The 19,738-nt window shown below is 43.3% G+C and overlaps 1 protein-coding gene across 1 annotated transcript in view; it reads left to right on the top strand.

Moving 5' to 3' along the window:
- Positions 1 to 19,738, top strand: part of LOC124555294 (protein obstructor-E-like) — a 49,001-nt gene that overhangs the window by 1,091 nt on the left and 28,172 nt on the right. The window contains exon 2 of the mRNA XM_047129166.1: positions 14,896 to 15,096. Coding sequence (XP_046985122.1) covers positions 14,896 to 15,096 — 201 coding nt within the window. The remainder of the gene's footprint in view (positions 1 to 14,895; positions 15,097 to 19,738) is intronic.

Below are 19,738 nucleotides of genomic sequence, written 5' to 3'. Positions count from 1 at the left end.
AAGAAGTAAAAAAAGTAATAAAACAAGAGATTAAGTGAAAAACATCGAAACTGCCTGATACGGCTGATTAAAATATTCGACGTTACCTCCCTGCGAAAGTCTTCGAAACGGAACTATTTTTTATATGCATCGGAAAAACGTCGAGATAAATTTGAACTAAAACTGGAAAAGGGCAGGCTGTACCGTGTGCATATTTTGAGATAACCGTTAGTATTAACGGAGGTGAAGGGATTTATTTTTTCGTTCTTGTCGACTCCGACTTGGAGTCCAGGCGAATAGGAAATCTTGCCCGTCCAGTTCTTCACGTAACACGCGTTACTGGCTTCTGCGCGCCGATGAAGTCACAGTGTTACGGGACCTGTCCCACTTGCGCTTACCTGCTTCTTCTCCTGCCTTGGCGCTGTCTGCAGCGTACTAGATGCCTTGCAAGGCAATTCCTTTGGCATACGTACCTATGTTCAACTTTCCGTTGCGTTAATTATCTACTGAACTTTACAGCAAATGCAAATTATTGTGTAAATAAGATAAAATTTAGAATTTATCCACCATATCACAATACAAAAATGTGTGTGTGAAATCTTATGAGACTTAACTGCTAAGGTCATCAGTCCCTAAGCTTACACACTACTTAACCTAAATTATCCTAAGGACAAACACACACACACCCATGCCCGAGGGAGGACTCGAACCTCCGCCGGGACCAGCCGCACAGTCCATGGCTGCAGCGCCTCAGACCGCTCGGCTAATCCCGCGCGGCATCACAATATATTGGGACAGATTTACAAGACGAATATAGTCTGAGAATATAAATGAAAATGCTTCAAAAATTGTCATTTATTCATTACGAATGTAATATCTAATACCAAGTGATGCTAATACTTATACTACATTACGAGAAATATTTTTGATCGAAATTTTACTATACGAATGTCTGTGAAATTGGAAACGGCCTGTGAGTGACTTACAGCTTTCTTCCTTTGTTTCACGCCAGCTGACATGTTCCAGCGCAGGATTGTTGATTGGCTGAAGTCTAGTATTATTATTAGTGTACGAAAACCGAAACTTACTATAACCTCCAGTATTATGCCATCCATAACGAATAAGTTGAAGTCACTTCATTTGACAGTCTGTAATCTTTTTTCGTTGAGGAGAATGTAACTGAGATGCATAATGTTACACGAATATCTGTTAAGTCATAGACAATCATGCTAAAGACATATTCCATCTGCATTCACCCTAACTTCTACGATATGCAAAGAGCTTTCAGGAGGAACTATGCCTACAGAGTTTGCTATTAAACATGCTCAGTTAATAGTCAGCAGAAAAGAGTAGTCGTTACTGGTTACTTACAATTTCTCGCAAACTATTCCAAAATTTTGTTAGTCAGAGCAACATTCGTTAAATGTCTATCTATCTATGAAACGGCACATTGTAATTCCTAAGACAGTCAAGGCTGTAATGTATTCAGAGTAGCGGTAACTTTCTGCTCCGCCCACGTCTGTAACCGAGGTTGCTGCGCAAAGCAGCTGCCTAGTCCGTCTGGGCTGCCTTTCCACTCACTTTGCTTGGATTTAATTACTCTCTCTGTAAGGAGCCAAAAACAAACCTTTCAGTAACTTCCTAATGGAAGTCGCTAAGTAGTCCATGTCTGTTTGTCTAGAAGGAAAGGAGGAAGGATAAAATTTCTCAGAGGCAACATTACAGCCGGAGCTGAAGCTCGGATTGGGACAGATGGGAGTGTAAATCAGTTGAGTCCTTTTGAATAGAATCGTCCAGGCATTTGCCTCAAGCGATGTGTGGAAATCGTAGAAAACCTAAGTCAGTATGGCTGGTCTTTTTTTTCTTTTTTTTTTTTGAGAAGGTGTGGTATAAAGAAACGGCTACGAAATCTTGTGCGTAATTGCCCTTTCTGACGGTATTACTCAGAGACACACTATCTCACAGATATTGTAAGTAGTGAAGCGACTAATATTTATGCTCCCCTAAACATAGTAGACGGAATAAAAGTATCGAGAACGTTCCCCGTCAACAGCTATGAAAGATAGACGTTCTATATGGTAAATAAGTTACAAGGGGGCAATCAAAAAATTTGTATTTGAGGGCGTTGCTGCAGCCCGTATGAAACCCAGAGTGGCTCCGATTTGGGTATATGAGCACCGACATGTAGGCAAGGGGTTAGTGTAGCATTAGAAAGGAAATTTTTTGATCGCCTCTCATGATATTGTGAAATACAGCAATTCTGGTCTTAAAAATTCTTCCTCTTAGATGTTTTCGTACTAGTGCCCCTAACAGATCAGAGTGACTGATACACCTCATACATTCTAAACACCGCACACAACGTTTGTGTAGGTGAAGGATGTTTTGGGAAAAACTGCAGTCGGTCACACTCTTTTTGAACTCGTTTATTGCTAGCCGACGTATGAACTGCTGCAATTTCTTCCCAAACCATGCCTGTACTCCTGGCGGAGTCTCAAGCTGAAATACGCCTCCGAGATGAAGTTTCGCAACTAAATCTAACTTGTAGGTCCACTAGCAACCAAACTGGATGTTGACCGATTCATTTCTGTCTTAGGGTCAGTTGAGGATCAGTTGCAGAACAGTTTTTATTGACCAACACCAATCATAACGCTTTAGTTTCTTCATCTTGACGTTAGAATGGCGCGAATCCACAGCTGTTTAAACTTGTATGTGTGGCAGTCACTACCTCTATTGTCTTATTTGTTGGAGGATAATCGGTTTCAAAAAGAAAAAGCAATGCTTTGCCAGAGGTGTTGTTATAGATTCGATACGAATCGTCATTAGAAAATTATCGTTAATCTGTGGATATGGCTTACTTACGTCGTTCAGTTGTATCCTGACTGGAGCGTAGAGCGTGCCAACTGAGAAATAACGAGCTGGGTCTTGAAAGGTGGGCCAGAATAAGCTATAAGAGGTTAGCTGAAGGAGACTTCCGTGAAGCGAGAGTGGTGGTGAGTTGGAAAGGAGCTCGCTTGCAGGTTAATGCGGTTGCCACACAGCTGGGCGTGTCCCGGCAGCTGCGCCGCGCTACACGCCCCAGTCTCGTGCGCAGAAGGGCTCTCGCGTCAGAACTTCGCTGCAGGTTTCGAGAGCGCATATCTAGACACTCTGATATATGCCAGGTACAAGCCTGCAGACTGAAGGCGTTCAGATGGCAGTGCCTGCAGGTTTCACAGCTCAAGGATTCAGGAAGAGTTCGAGGTTCAGCTGACCTCTGCCAGTCGTTGGAAATGCGGATGCAATTGCAGCCACAGGGCGACCTTAGTGGGCCGCTCGGCTACCGTAGACGCGACGTGATTTGCTAACTGTAACGAGCTTGTTCACCAGAAACACACGCAGTCTGGGCCTTGGTGACGTACGAAAGTCTTTTCTTTGGCGATTTCGCTGTAGTGCTCGGTGGCCTTTGGCATTACGAGGAAGAAATTCTGATTCTGAGATGCGATAATGTGAACATTAAGAGAAAAGGTAATTTTCTCCTTCAGAAATCGATCTTTCAAACACGCTACTTTTTCTGTTTCCACGTAATATGAGGATTTCTTCGCCAGAAAATAATTAAGAGCCCTGACGATGAAATCCTGTTCACTAGTCTCTTTCAATTGTGCAAGTATCTGAAACTAAGACTTTTGTTTTGAATAATATATTTCGTTTGCGATACTTTTAACATTACGGGTGTTGTATGTTTTGCGGGTCTGTTGGAAGAGTATGAACTCTCTGTCCTATAGAGTATATTATGTGAAACACTTGGAAATTTTATACAACAATATTTTTCTTCATTCTTGTATGTCCTGATAATGGTCACTTGGAATGAGGACAAAGGGAGTAGCTTCTTAACAGATAATCGATATCTTTCGTAAATCAATGTGTACTTGTATTAGAAATGCAGGGTGTATCACGAAAGATGGACGTTATTAGTATTTTAGATACTTTTAAAGCAGCGAAAAAGTAGGTACAGCAGCATTTTTTAATGGAACCTTGTAATTTTCTTGTGGCGTTTAAGAACTCTTGAACAATGGTGTTAAATGAAATAAAATTTGTTAATGATGGCAGTGGCGGCATTTTGAGAGCAGCTTGGCAATCAGATTTAGAGTATTTAATGGCTATTTCTACGGAACGATTCACCGCAAATATTAACAAGTGTTACAGCACTGCACGCCGCTCTTAGAGGGCTTTTCAACTGCCGAGTTCGTAGTTGTATTTAATATAACCATAGTTACATTAATATCTCCTGTAACTAACGGCATTACGAGTATTTTCCCTACTGCAAATTACTCTTCCCTTGGCATACTCTCACTTTTTAGAAACGTTGAGGTCCACAAGGTGGACACCCGGAAGACCTACCCAGGTGCAATGGTTCAACTCTCAAATTGTCATCGCTTCAATGTTGAAACGAGGTGCTGATGAAAAAGAGTTATTTATTTATTTGTATAATGTTCCCTCCGTTGCTCCGATTTTATTGTGCGGCCTGAGAGTTCATAAGTAGGCGCACATCACAGTATGTGGCGACCAGGTAACGCTCCTGTTGCTGCATCGCCACCACTTATACCAGACCGGCATAATTTAAACATCTCTTCCGCGGTTCGTATAGATGCTGCCCTGCGAATTTCATATTTTTGTTGCTCGGGTGTTGTATGTATTCTGTGCATTTCGGGAACCTTGCATTAGACGAAAGGGGTGTGACAAAAAGCCTTGCAATCACACTCACACAACGTCTCCCTGGACAATCATTAACTCGGAGCACGGATTAAATCTGGCCCACCCACCTATTTAGCTGAATATCGCTTACCGCATCGCACTCTGCTATAGTGTTTAAGACGACCTCTGCTGTCTCAGTAACATCTTCTCCTAAGCTTGTTTCCCACCTTTCCCCCTGCCACAAACTAACGACGTTTCGTGTTGTCCTTTAGCGAGAAAGTGAGGATGAGAGCCGTTTAAATGCCAAGGCCTCTACATAACAGCTTGATCCCGGAAAACGGGACTCCCGGCGTCGTCATCTTATGCAACTACACCACTCGGACATTCTACGATTGTACTTGTTTTTCCCTTTGTGACGTCAGCACAATCTTAAATTGTTCTTCATACAACATTCGCCTCTCTTGTGCAGCCAAGTGGAAAGCCGAGAAATAGGCATAGAAAAAGAGTTCACAAATTTTCCCTTGCACATTAACTTCTTACTGAAACAAACCGGCTTTCGGAAGCACGAGTAGAGGGGTTTCAATACTTTATCTATAACAGAGACGAAGAGTGACAAGTAATAGATCGATTCCCAGGCTTGTCACACAAAACCGTTTCTATCTTTTTAAGGGATGAGTTCGACTGCTTCCTGGGAATCTGTGTTGCAAGGGGAAGAGATCTGAATGGATAAGATGGAGAAGAAAATAGACAGTCATATCCAAAGAAACCTACCCCTCACTCACCTCAAACAATGTAGGCAAACTGCGGAATACCGAGATCTGGATAGCCGGGCTATTATTTGAGCTATATTGACCACTCTACCATCTAGTTCTGAAAAAGAAAAAAAGAAAAAGAAGAGGAAGACATTAGTGAAAACTGAGAAAAAAGGAAGAAAAAGAAGCGATAGTAGGAGATAGAAATCGTAGACGTAGATTGAATCGTCTTGTCAGGAAACGCGGACATACGCTGGATTTGTAATGTGTTCAGTTTTCAAAACCATGTAGATGATTACGTTCCTGATTTCCTGGTTCTTTGTCGTTCATACATTTTCGTACCGTGAAAGTGTACCTCACTCAACCACATCCAGACATACCTCGCAAGTTACCCCTCTAATTTTAAATTCAAGAGGATACCGATTCACTTCCAAATCCAAATTTGGTTTCGCTTTTCTGTAGTTTCTCGCATTCCCTTCTTCCAATTACTATGATACTCTACAGAAATTCTCCCATTTTCCAGAACGATATTTACATGGAAAAACTGGAAGATTTGAGGAGAAGATGTTACTAAATCAGCAAAAAAGAAACCAATTTTATCTGAAAAGTGGGGAAGAATGATAATAGCGGAATTATTGTTTGGCAATTACTCAGTAATTAGTACATTTCTCATAAGGAACGGGAAACTTAAACAATGACTCAAAAGCAATTAACATTGAGGTTATCTCATATTTTATGAATGTTATTTCTCGACTATCATGGTACATAGTCATCTCGCGGCCGAGATGCAGAGAATTAGCGAAGAATTTCCACCTTTGAACCTTTAGCTAAGAACGATTATATCCCATTGAATGTGAAGAAAAGACTAATTAAATTCAATTTTTGGAATAGACAGTTCAGCAATATGAAAGGAAGCTCACTATCTGGCGATGCAGGCGAAGCTGCTAAGCTGGCAGTGCACGTCTGAGAACGGGTCGCGGTACGAAGGACACGTGCGAACGACTCGCCATTCCCGGCTACGACCTTGGTGCGTCAGCGGACAGTTACAATCACTTGATTGCACAGCAAACCTTTCGCTTCCTCTGCACAATTTCACACTTTATCCAGTCTATACACGGAACGTTTCCTTCGATGTTCATGTTCGGTTGACCTTTGTCTCACCAAAGGCTTCTTTTCCTCATTCCACGGGTGGTGATTTGTGGACGTTTCCGATCCATATGTTGTCAGCTTTGTCATCTTTTTCAGGAGTCGTGAAGCGCTTCCTTTGGCTTGAGAAAAGTTATTCTAAGTCTACGATATACGCCACGAGAAGATTTGGCGCAAATGGTGCAAATCGCTCTGAGCACTATGGGACTTAACATCTGTGGTCATCAGTCCCCTAGAACTTAGAACTACTTAAACCTAAGTAACCTAAGGACATCACACACATCCATGCCCGAGGCAGGATTCGAACCTGCGACCTTAGCGGTCACGCGGTTCCAGACTGAAACGCCTAGAACCACACGGCCACACCGGCCAGCCACGAGAAGATTTCAAGAACATAGTAACCGTAGGACATTTTAAGCATAAATTTGCCTGCGTATCCACCAAGCGGACCGGAGAATATTAGCAACGCTTATTATCTATAAAGAATCTGTTTTCTTTTTTTGCAGCATAATAATGACGGGACAGCTTTGTTCGAAACGCATTTATACTTTAACTTTTAAGCGATGTGAACGGACGAAGAACAACGTCATCGTATATTACTTGTACCGAGCGAAGTGGCGTAATTTTTAAGAAACTAGATTCGCATTCGGAAGTATAGGTTCACAAATCTCCGAACAGCTACCTACCTTTAAGTTTCCCGTGGTTTTCCTAAATCACTGCCGACATCCTGCGTCATCCTTATCCGATATGAGTTTTCGCTCAGTCTCTAAAGAGGTCGTCGTTGACGTAACGTTACATGCAAATATTCTTTTCTTTCGTTTGATGGCACTTGTGATTTTGGCACTCACATGAAGTCTGGCTCGTTTCTCGTAATGATTGCTGATGAGTTCCTTTCATTAAAATATTCGAGTAACGCTGATCTCTTATGAGGACTGCCATTTTTCCAGGAAAGATACCCTTTCTACTGCTTGTGAGCGAGATAATGACAGCTGAGCGTTAGATTCGTTCAAACGGTTCAGCTGGATCTAAGCGCTATGGGACTTAACATCTGAGGTCATCAGTCCCCTAGACTTAAATTTAAACCTAACTAACCTAAGGAAATCACACACATCCATGCTCGAGGCAGGATTCTAACCTGACACAGGAGCAGCAGCGCGGCTCCAGACTGAAGCGCCTAGAACCGCTCGGCCACAGAGGCTGGCTGAGCGTTAGATTAAGTTGATTAATTGCACAAGCGTCTCCGATAATATCTTAGTCGCTAATGCCAACCAGTTAACGTCGCGTACATTCCGGAAGAGCACAGTTCCTTACCTGCTGCTGTCAAACTTAAACTGATGTTATGCTGCAAATATTTAGGGTCTATACAGGGTGTTACAAAAAGGTACGGCCAAACTTTCAGGAAACATTCCTCACACACAAATAAAGAAAAGATGTTATGTGGACATGTATCCGGAAACGCTTAGTTTCCATGTTAGAGCTCATTTTAGTTTCTTCCACCTACCTGTGCTGCTAGAACATGTGCCCTTACAAGTACGACACAACATGTGGTTCGTGCACGATGGAGCTCCTGCACATTTCAGTCGAAGTGTTCGCACGCTTCTCAACAACAGATTCGGTGACCGATGGATTGGTAGAGGCGGACCAATTCATTGGCCTCCACGCTCTCCTGACTTCAACCCTCTTGACTTTCATTTATTGGGGGCATTTAAAAGCTCTTGTCTACGCAACCCCGGTACCAAATGTAGAGACTCTTCGTGGTCGTATTGTGGACGGCTGTGATACAATACGCCATTCTCCAGGGCTGCAGCAGCGCATCAGGGATTCCATGCGACGGAGGGTGGATGCATGTATCCTCGCTAACGGAGGACATTTTGAACATTTCCTGTAACAAAGTGTTTGAAGTCACGCTGGTACGTTCTCTTGCTGTGTGTTTCCATTCTATGATTAATGTGATTTGAAGAGAAGTAATAAAATGAGCTCTAACATGGAAAGTAAGCGTTTCCGGACACATGTCCACATAACATATTTTCTTTCTTTGTGTGTGAGGAATGTTTCCTGAAAGTTTGGCCGTACCTTTTTGTAACACCCTGTATATTACTTATATAGCGCTCTATGTCACAGCCGGCCACGGTGGTCTAGCGGTTCTAGGCGCGCAGTCCGGAACCGCGCGGCTGCTACGTTCGCAGTTTCGAATCCTGCCTCGGGCATGGATGTGTGTGATGTCCTTAGGTTAGTTAGGTTTAAGTAGTTCTAAGTTCTAGGGGACTGATGACCACGGATGTTAAGTCCCATAGTGCTCAGAGCCATTTGAACCATTTTTTTCTATGTCACAGCTAAACCATTTAGAAATTATTGAAATTGCAGCTTGTGACATATGCGAGTTATGAAATGATTAAACTCATTAAACTCACGCATTCAATTCCTGGACGCGACTCCATTAATGTAAACGAAGTGTTATAGCAACAGAGCTCTATTCATAAAATGTTCTTCTTTCCTTCATTTAACAGGATCACATCTCCATAACAATGCAACTTTGTGAAATTGTTAACAAATTCCTCCTTTTCAGAAATATAAATGCATTTATACCTGTTGTCAATCTGATTTTATAAGTCCTCTACTCTACCATCACACTTATTTTACTGCCCAAATAGCAAAACTCACCTACTACTTTTGTTTTCTCATTTATTAATCTAATTCCATCAGTATCGCCTCGTTTTACTTTCGCTCTTTTCAGGACACTCTCCATTCCATTCAGAGGTCTTTCCAAATCCTTTGCCGTCTCTGAAAAACTTTAATTCCCTTTCCAAATTTCTCCATGGTTTCCTTTATTGCTTCCTCGAGGTACAGATTGAATAACTTCTGGCAAAGGCTGAAAACTGTCTCATTCCATTCTCAACCACAGCTTCCTTTTCATGTCCTTCGACCCGTGTAACTGCAGTCTGGTTTCGGTACAAGTTGCAAAAGACCTTTCGATACCGTATTTTATCCCTGATACCTTCACAATTTCAAAGAGTATAGTCCAGTCAACATTCTCATACACTGCGCGGTGTCCTGTAAATAGAAGAAAACAGAAGATGACCGAAATATATTTAAAAAAATGTAACCTACTTTGTCCCTAAATTGACAACCCACATTGCCGCGCGGGATTAGCCGAGCGTTCTAAGGGCGCTGCAGTCATGGACTGTGCGGCTGGTCCCGGCGGAGGTTCGAGTCCTCCCTCGGGCAATGTGTGTGTGTGTGTGTGTGTGTGTGTGTGTGTGTGTGTGTGTGTGTGTGTGTGTGTGTGTGTGTGTGTGTGTGTTTGTTTTTGTCCTTAGGATAATTTAGGTTAAGTAGTGTGTAAGCTTAGGGACTGATAACCTTAGCAGTTAAGTGCCATAAGATTTCACACACATTTGAACATTTGACAACCCACACTGGAAATAAGAAGGAAGCGGCAGCTTACCTTATTACGGGATGTGTCACAGTCCTATATGAACCAAACGGGATCAGGCCTACAGTAAAGCTTATCATAAACATGCCGAAGGCTTAGTGCATATTCTGGTTGCACACATCACACTGGATATGAAAACATACAAGGCCCCCAAGACTAGTGCACGCAGCTCTCAGCAGATGGCACCTGCAGACTGTGAGTTACGTAACAACAAACCATGACAGTTACTATAGATGACTATTGTTCTAAAAAATTGCTGATAAAATGCCTACATTAATAGACACCATTATGCCTACTCGAACCTCCCTGAAACCAGAATCTACGCACCTCCCACGATTTCGTGCAACGGGGGTGGGGGGAGGGGAGGCGTAGATTCTTGAGATTCTGGTTTCACCGCACTGTATCCCAGATCAGAAATTTCTAATTTATCAAATTTTAATTTTTAGACTAGTGAATCAAGTTCACTCACCATTGACATAGTTACCGCAGACTTTTAATGTCATATAGAATGTTGACAGTGTACAGAAGCAACCAGCTACAATTTTATTTTGGTTAACAGTATCCAAAAAACACTGTTGCTGGTTTCGAATTTACTCATTCATCGTCAGGCGACTTCTACAAAAACACATACATAGAAACACATACATGTCGGTTTGCAGGTGAGCTGCCGTGAAATGACCACCTGAAACATTTTTTCCCACCGTCCTGCTCCACTTATTTGTTCTTCATGTTTTCACATATACTCAAAGTGCTCTTCATTACTATTCATGTTCGTTGGCCGACAACACAGATTATCAAGAAACACTGCATATTATGAGTCACTTATATTTGATATCCATTCGTAACTGTCGAATAGAATTTTGACCCCAATCCTCCCGAATATGAGTTCCATTTCGTAACCACTGAGCCATCACGCTCAATGCCAGGGTTTGCGGAGGCATGTAAGTGCGTATGTTTAATACTTGTGTGTCTTCCTGTTGTCAAAAATTTGAGCAAACGATAAGTCTATCAGTCAGTGTTGGAGGGACTCGATGCTTGCATTATGAAGAAAAGAAAGAATCTAGCGGAAAAAGTTGTAATGGTTCTTAGGAAATGAAACGTTGCTATACACTAAAAATACTCGAAACGGAATGGCTTAAATTGCTGAGATTTAAGTAGCGTCGCGTGGTTCAGCTAAACTTCGAAGAAATTTTCTGAGAAGCAGTGAAATAATAGCTCCTGACACCTAGTGCGAATGACAAAAGAAGAACAATGCAATTAAATAATAATGCAGTTCACCTTAGGTATACTGAAATTTGATTTAAAATTACTTTTCTTGTGTGCGCAACGACACAGAGCAGAAATTATCTCATCTCTAAGGCAACACTCTTATGATTCACGATAAGTAGATTTAGGGCATTAGTAAGTAAGCAATCAAATTACTTGCAGGTATAAAGGGAGCCTAAAACGTAGGGGGGTGGTTTACATTTAAACTGTCGCTCCTTGGGAGGGCTCCAATGAAAAATGAATGATCGTAGGACAAGGAAACTGTGTGGAAACATTTGTAAGGGAACGTGGAAGAAAAATAACGAATAAACCATTGAAAGAAACAAATTTCCACGTAAGAGGGTTCAAATCTGGTGATCTTGGTGGTTACGCAGTTTGGATCGGTCAGTGATTCGGTTTGCCCCCGATTGCCGCAGACTCTTGGCGAAGTTACTACTGCCAGGGCTGAGAATGCTGAACATAATGTGCGATTTTCAAGCTGTGCACGAGAGCTGAACATTCCGCGGTCTACCGTTAGAAAACTGCTGCGAACAGTTGTGAAATGGTATCCGTAGAAACTTCACGTTGCCTAACAACTGTTGTCACGTGGTACAGACATTCGAGTAGACTTTGCTCTTACGGTTCTTGAAAGGGGTGAAGTTGACCATATGTGCCTTTGGAACACTTTGTGGAGTGAGGAATCACACTACGCTTACTGGGGCAGTGAACACTCACAACTGTCGCATTTGGCGATCGTCACCGCCAACGAACGTCCATGAAGTTCCCCCACATAGTGAACGCGTCACTGTTTGGTGTGGCTTCACGCCGCAGTTCATGATTGGTCCATTTATGTTTTAGGAACTCGGACCCCAAGGACCAAGAGTATGCAGCGTGAAAGACACATGTTACTGTGTTCTGTTTGAATCCTGCCTCGGGCGTGGATGTGTGTGATGTCCTTAGGTTAGTTAGGTTTAAGTAGTTCTAAGTTCTAGGGGACAGATGACCACAGCAGCTGAGTCCCATAGTGCTCAGAGCCATTTGAACCCAGAAGCTCAGGTACAATATCCCGATACTGGAACCTTAGTATTTCATGTCGTCATGCTTACTGGCATGCAGAGTTCGGCAACCGCTGATGCAATTAGCTGTTTGAGTCAAGTAAACTCCAAGAAAAAAACTCGAATTTCTGTCCAGTTGGGCTAGTCCGACCAGCAAAATCCCGAGATGGTTGGTGGGCCCTGATTGGGGATAGATACATCGACCTTGCTGGTGAAAATAGGATTTGGCAAGCACAAAGACAAGCAGTACAAACTCTTGCCTTGTTCAGAAGGTCATTAACTTGCTGAAATGTAAACCCAGGATGACTTGCCATGAAAGACAACAAAACTGGGCGTACAATACCGTCGACGTCCCGTTGTAATGGAAGGATCTCGCGGATGACAACCAAAGGGGTCCTGCTATGAAATGAAACACCACCACACACCCTCACTCCTGGTTGTCGTGCCACATGGCGGGGGACAGTCAGGCTGGTATCTCACCGCTCTCTGGGGCGTCTCCAGACATGTCTCCTCTGGTCATCTGGGCTCACTTCGAAGCGTGACTCATCACTCAAGAGAATGAGCCTGACATGACTTCAAGTGAGTTTGGTTCAAATGGCTCTGAGCACTATGGGACTCAACTGCTGAGGTCATCAGTCCCCTAGAACTTAGAACTACTTAAACCTAAGTAACCTAAGGACATCACACACATCCATGCCCGAGGCAGGATTCGAACCTGAGACCGTAGTGGTCGCGCGGTTCCAGACTGTAGCGCCTAGAACCGCTCGGCCACACCGGCCGGCTCATGTGAGCTTGTTGGTGCGCAGAGGTCAATGGTAGTTGGCACAAGGAGCTCCGTGAGCTCAGACCGCTTTCTCTGAGTCGCCTAATAATAATCACTGTGGTCACTGAAGTGTCAGTTGCACGCCGGGTCGATGATAATGATGAATCAGGGACTCCAAGTGCCTCTCTGACGACTGCTCGGTTCCCACGTTCTGTCGTCTCTCTAGGTCGACTGTTTCCTTCTTGATGCTATGTTCGGCCATGGTTCACCCATTTCTGACAATATCGTAGAACAGTAGCATCGCTCCTACTGAAATGTCGAGAGATTCGTCGATTACTCCAACAGACTTCTTTGAGTCCAACTACGCACCCTCTCTCAAATGATGACATCTGCGTATATTACCAGAATGAGATTTTCACTCTGCAGCGGAGTGTGCGCTGATATGAAACTTACTAGCAGAGTAAAACTGTGTGCCAGACCGAGACTCGAACTCGGGACCTTTGCCTTTCGCGGGCAAGTGCTCTACCATCTGAGCTACCCAAGCACGACTCACGACCCGTCCTCACAGCTTGAATTCCGCCAGTACCTCGTCTCCTATCTTCCAAACTTCACAGACGCTCTTCTCTGCAGATCTAGCACTCCTGGAAGAAGAGTCTCGGTCTGGCACACAGTTTTAATCTGCCAGGAAGTTTCATATCAGAGTACACTCCACTGCAGAGTGAAAATCTCATTCTGGAAACATCCCCCAGGCTGTGGCTAAGCCATGTCTCCGCAATATCCTTTCTTCCAGGAGTGCTAGTTCTGCAAGGTTCGCTGAAGAGCTTCTGTGAAGTTTGGAAGGTAGGAGACGAGGTACTCGCGGAATTGGAGCTGTGAGGACGGGTCGTGAGTCGTGCTTGGGTAACTCAGATGGTAGAGCACTTCCCCGCGAAAGGCAAAGGTCCCGAGTTCGAGTCTCGGTCCGGCTCACAGTTTTAATATGCCAGGAAGATTCATCTGCGTATATTGTTCACACGCCTGTCTATGAGGCATAGTTGCTAAACAGCTGAGTACACGGAGTGAAGTACGCAAAGATTTTATGCCCTGGTAGCAACATGTCCCCGATTTACTGTGCTTGCAAAGCTGCGTGGTGAAACTGCACAGCAGCTCCACACATTCATTTGTCAGCCGCCAAAATCTACAGTTTTTAATTTGTCATTGATACCTGTATGAGAGTCAATTTGTGACCAATTTGCATCACACGTTGCATTTTTTTTAACTTTGAGTGCGAACATTGGATTTCTTGATGCCTTTCTGCAGCAGATGTCATAGGAAATTTGGAAATTTGTGTTAAGATGTTATGGGACCAAACTGCTGAAGTTATCGGTCTCTTACACACTACTTAATGCAACTTAAACTAACTTACGTTTAAGGACGACACACACATCCATGCCCGAGGGAAGACCCGAACCTCCGACGGGGCAGATATCATAGTCTGTCGTATAAAATGACAATATTAACTCAAGAGCAAAGTCTAAAATATGGAAATTACCGGTCTTGATGATATATGTAGAAAGATAAAATCTTTCCGCGATTTCTGTTTTAGTAGTACGTCTTCCTAGAAATGTTTGATGTTTTACCTCTTACATGGATGGACATAACCTATGGTTCTTCTTCTAAGAATCCCTTACTACTTTTTCTCTACCTTCTTTATTTGAGTGATCCCAATGAAACACACTTTAACAATGAAGTTTTATGCAGTGGTGTAGACATATTCGGTCGAGGACAAGTAATGTTGGAATGTGTTGTAGCTATCGTGTCTGAAGGATACTCAGTTGGTGGCGGAGGATTAATGAGCAAAAAATGTTTCAGATGCGGCCAGCAACTTCAAATGCCCGGAGAAAGACGCCGTGTTCGAGGACTCGCGCCAGTGCGACAAGTTCTACGAATGCCGCGACGGGGTCGCCACGGAGAAGTTGTGTCCGGACGGACTCGTCTTCGACCCCCTCATCCGCAAGATCAACAAGTGCGACCAGCCTTTCAACGTCGACTGCGGTGACAGAATAGAACTGCGTAAGCTTCACATATTACTGCCATTTCTGTTCAACTATTCACTGGAAACGAAAAGAAGTCGTTGTAATGGCCCTTTCTATACTTCTGTTCTGTTAAATTGTTTTTGGCCTATCATAAATGATAGCAGAAACACTTGTTTTCAGTATTTAGTTTTAACTTACAAATTTTCTAAGCAGAATTACTGCAAAGAATTTGTGTGGACTAGTAAAGAGCAAATGCATTGTTACGAAATTTTAACACTGACACAAACTCTTGTTGGCAAATCGGCCTTTGGAGGTTCATCAGTCTCGTTTTACGTAACGTAGCAGATAGTAAGTAATCAGCCTAAAATGTAAACAGTAATAATGATGTTAATACAGGGTGTTACAAAAAGGTACGGCCAAACTTTCAGGAAACATTCCTCACACACAAACAAAGAAAATATGTTATGAGAAAATGTGTCCGGAAACGCTTACTTTCCATGTGAGAGCTCATTTTATTACTTCTCTTTAAATCACATTAATCATGGAATGGAAACAGACAGCAAGAGAACGTACCACCGTCATTTCAAACACTTTGTTGCAGGAAATGTTCAAAATGTCCTCCGTTAGCGAGGATACATGCATCCACCCTCCATCGCATGGAATCCCTGATGCGCTGATGCAGCCCTGGAGAATGGCGTATTGTATCACAGCCGTCCACAATACGAGCACGAAAAGTCTCTACTTTTGGTACTGGGGTTGCGTAGACAAGAGCTTTCAAATGCCCCCATAAATGAAAGTCAACAGGGTTGAGGTCAGGAGAGCGTGGAGGCCAATGAATTGGTCCGCCTCTACCAATCCATCGTTCACCGAATCTGTTGTTGAGAAGCGTACGAACACTTGGACTGAAATGTGCAGGAGCTCCATCGTGCATGAACCACATGTTGTGTCGTACTTGTAAAGGCAAGCAGCACAGGTAGAGTATCCCATATGAAATCATGATAACGTGCTCCATTGAGCATAGGTGGAAGAACATGGGGCCCAATCAAAACATCACCAACAATGCCTGCCCAAACGTTCACAGAAAATCTGTGTCGATGACGTGATTGCACAATTGCGTGCGGATTCTCGTCAGCCCACAGATGTTGATTGTGAAAATTTGCTATTTGATCACGTTGGAATGAAGCCTCATCCGTGAAGAGAACATTTGTCCTGAAATGAGGATTGACACATTGTTGGATGAACCATTCGCAGAAGTGTACCCGTGGAGGCCAATCAGCTGCTGATAGTGCCTGCACACGCTGCACATGGTACGGAAACAACTGGTTCTCCCGTAACACTCTCCATACAGTGACGTGGTCAACGTTACTTTGTACAGCAGCACCTTCTCTGACGCTGGCATTAGGGTTATCGTCAACTGCACGAAGAATTGCCTCATCCATTGCAGGTGTCATCGTCGTTCTAGGTCTTCCCCAGTCGCGAGTCATAGGCTGGAATGTTCCGTGCTCCCTAAGACGCCGAACAATTGCTTCGAACGTCTTCCTGTCGGGACACCTTCGTTCTGGAAATCTGTCTCGGTACAAACATACCGCGCCACGGCTATTGCCCCGTGCTAATCCATACATCAAATGGGCATCTGCCAACTCCGCATTTGTAAACATTGCACTGACTGCAAAACCACGTTCGTGATGAACACTAACCTGTTGATGCTACGTACTGGTGTGCTTGATGCTAATACTGTAGAGCAATGAGTCGCATGTCAACACAAGCACCGATGTCGACATTACCTTCCTTCAGTTGGGCCAACGGGTGGTGAATCGAGGAACAGTACATACTGACGAAACTAAAATGAGCTCTAACATGGAAATTAAGCGTTTCCGTACACATGTCCACAGAACATCTTTTCTTTACTTGTGTGTGAGGAATGTTTCCTGAAAGTTGGGCCGTACATTTTTGTAACACCCTGTATATGAAACGTGATACATTCAGCTTGCGGAACACTATGGCAGTCACGTGTGTTGATAACCGGAAGGAAGAGAAAGACGATTATGAGATCATTACATATAGAGCACGAGATAGAACTGTCTAAGGATGAGCTAGTAGACTGACCATATTCGTTTTAAAGGAACCACTGATGCAGCAGTATCAGGAGATTTAGGGAAAGGTAAATCTAGATAGAATAACGGGAAATTGAGCCCTCGAATTTGGAATTCATGCCTTAATTATTGCGCCATCTTGCTTCGTTTCACATACGAAGTGATGCACTTTGTTAAACTCAGGATGCATATGAGATTTAAGGCGATAAGCATACTGGAAATTGCTTTTTGCTCTCTCATGAACGAATACTAGTTAAAATAGTTGTGACTAACTGATATTATAATGGTCTGGCCACAACTGTGGGTTCTTTGATTGCTCGATGAGTTGGTGTTTTGACACAAATCTTTGCTAAAGGATTGCTTGATAGTTTACAACTGTTAGAGACTATTGGTGCAAATGGCTTTGAGCACTATGGGACTTAACATCTTAGGTCATCAGTCCCCTAGAACTTAGAACTACTTAAACCGAACTAACCTAAGGACATCACACAACACCCAGCCATCACGAGGCAGAGAAAATCCCTGACCCCGCCGGGAATCGAACCCGGGAACCCGGGCGCGGGAAGCGAGAACGCTACCGCACGACCACGAGATGCGGGCTGTTAGAGACTATTAAATTATCACCCGATGCACATATTAACAAACTGTTCTGTAGCAGTACAATGGTCTACATTTAAATGAAAAAGTTCCTCAGAAACCGTAACTATCACGTTGGTCCTATACTACCATGCTGACTCCTCCAGATGAGGTCACGAACTGGGCGAGAGCTTTTGCTAGCTCGACAGTATATTGACCTCAGCGTGAGGGCGCTGCTACACTGCGAGGGGAAGAGGAAAAGTTTCAAATTTAAGGCAAATTCAGAAACTTAAGTTTCGAATGCAACACAAGTTAATATACGTTTATAATATGGAGATAACAGTAAAACGTGAATATTCAGACCCAAATTCAGTATGTATCTTCTAACTCACAGCAGATTTGAAATGAGCAAAAGATACAGATAGGAAAGGTGTCACTTATTCTTACTGGGGATAGTATTAGTTAAAACATGAACAAAAGATCCCATACTTATACGTCCGGAAACCAATACCTCTTAAGTTATGAGCAATATTACTTGTGAGTATGTACAGTATTCGATGGTGAAGGCAGGATTCACAAGAGATGGCATATAAATTACCACAATATAAATGTGTGGGCAGATGCAAATCCTTGAGCAGTCGTGGATGTTAGGCATTAGGATCGCTTCAGCATCAATGTAATTGCAGGAATTGTCGATTGCACACTCATAGGGCCATGCAATTTACCATATAAATTAACAGGTGCTGCCTACCACTGATTTCTTGTGCGACGAATTACCAGTGCTACTGGAGAAAGTTACCCTTGCAGATACACGACTGTGGGTTATGCACAACGGGACACCACTCCGTTTACAACGAATGGTGCGGCAGTATAGGCGATGGAGTGGTTGTTGACGTCAGGTTGCATGAGCTCCCCATTCAGCGCACTAGAATCCGTTGGATTTATGACTACGGCGACATTTAAATGCATAGGTGTATGCCCAACCCACCGACAGTGTGCAGACATTACGGGATCGTGTGACCATACATGTGACGCCATCCGAATGAAGCCAGGTGTATTTGAAAGAGTGCTTGATTCACTACGAAGAACGGGTGAAACATGTGTCAGGATGTGTAACCATTCGCAGCGCTGCCTATAGTGCTACTTCCAAACAACAGACAAATGGGAATGAGAGGATAGATTGGTCCGTGACTCATCAGGTAGGCGCTTCTCGGCGTCATTATAGGAATTTTTCTTCTATATTTGACCAGTAATACCTCCCGTAGCAATATATGATACTTTCTTTAAAAAGAAAAGCGTTATGTGTCAGTTTAGTGTGGCTCATATGATGTCATTATGAAATGTGGTTAGTCTGAGCAGTAATGGAACACACACATCGTTATGTGATGGTGCCTATGACATGCGTAGTCAGCGGATGCTAGTAATCTCGAAATGCTGCTGTCACTGCTGCATGTGTGCAGAGGAGTACTGTGTGCAGCATCTCGTCTTCCGAAAACGCGCTCCATGAGTTTCAAGCCAGGAGATTAAGCTAGCTACTTCATGTGCTGAACTGCTAGATGTCGAAGCTACTAGTGAACGACACGAACCATCTATGGCTAACAAGAAGAACTCCCCAGCGGTAGGATCTACTTTTCGAAACCATCTATACGGTATCACAACCTGGGCCCTCGTTTGTAATTAATCGACAAAAAATTTTCAGTGATTTCCTGAAATTGATTACTTGCAAACGAGAGCCTATCAAATGACTGGCTGCAGGCAGTGATACCTGGGGTCTTAACCTACATCATCTTACAGATGGTTTCAAAAAGTCATTCCCATCGCTGGGGACCTCTCCTTGTAAGATTTATCATCCTGTAGGCAGAAAGCATAATGTATGTCATCTTTACGCAGGGGTAGTACTACGTGGTGAGACTTGGATGTCTATGAGTCCATCTAAGAATAACTCGCACACAGACACTGCCTCACGAGAAGGTTTCCAGTTAATGTAAATTAGGTAACTGATACCAGTTT

The sequence above is a fragment of the Schistocerca americana genome, chromosome X, assembly GCF_021461395.2.
Source record: "Schistocerca americana isolate TAMUIC-IGC-003095 chromosome X, iqSchAmer2.1, whole genome shotgun sequence".
NCBI lineage: Eukaryota > Metazoa > Arthropoda > Insecta > Orthoptera > Acrididae > Schistocerca > Schistocerca americana.
The sequence above is the reverse complement of the archived record's forward strand: the minus strand, read 5'-3'. Positions and strand labels throughout refer to the sequence as shown.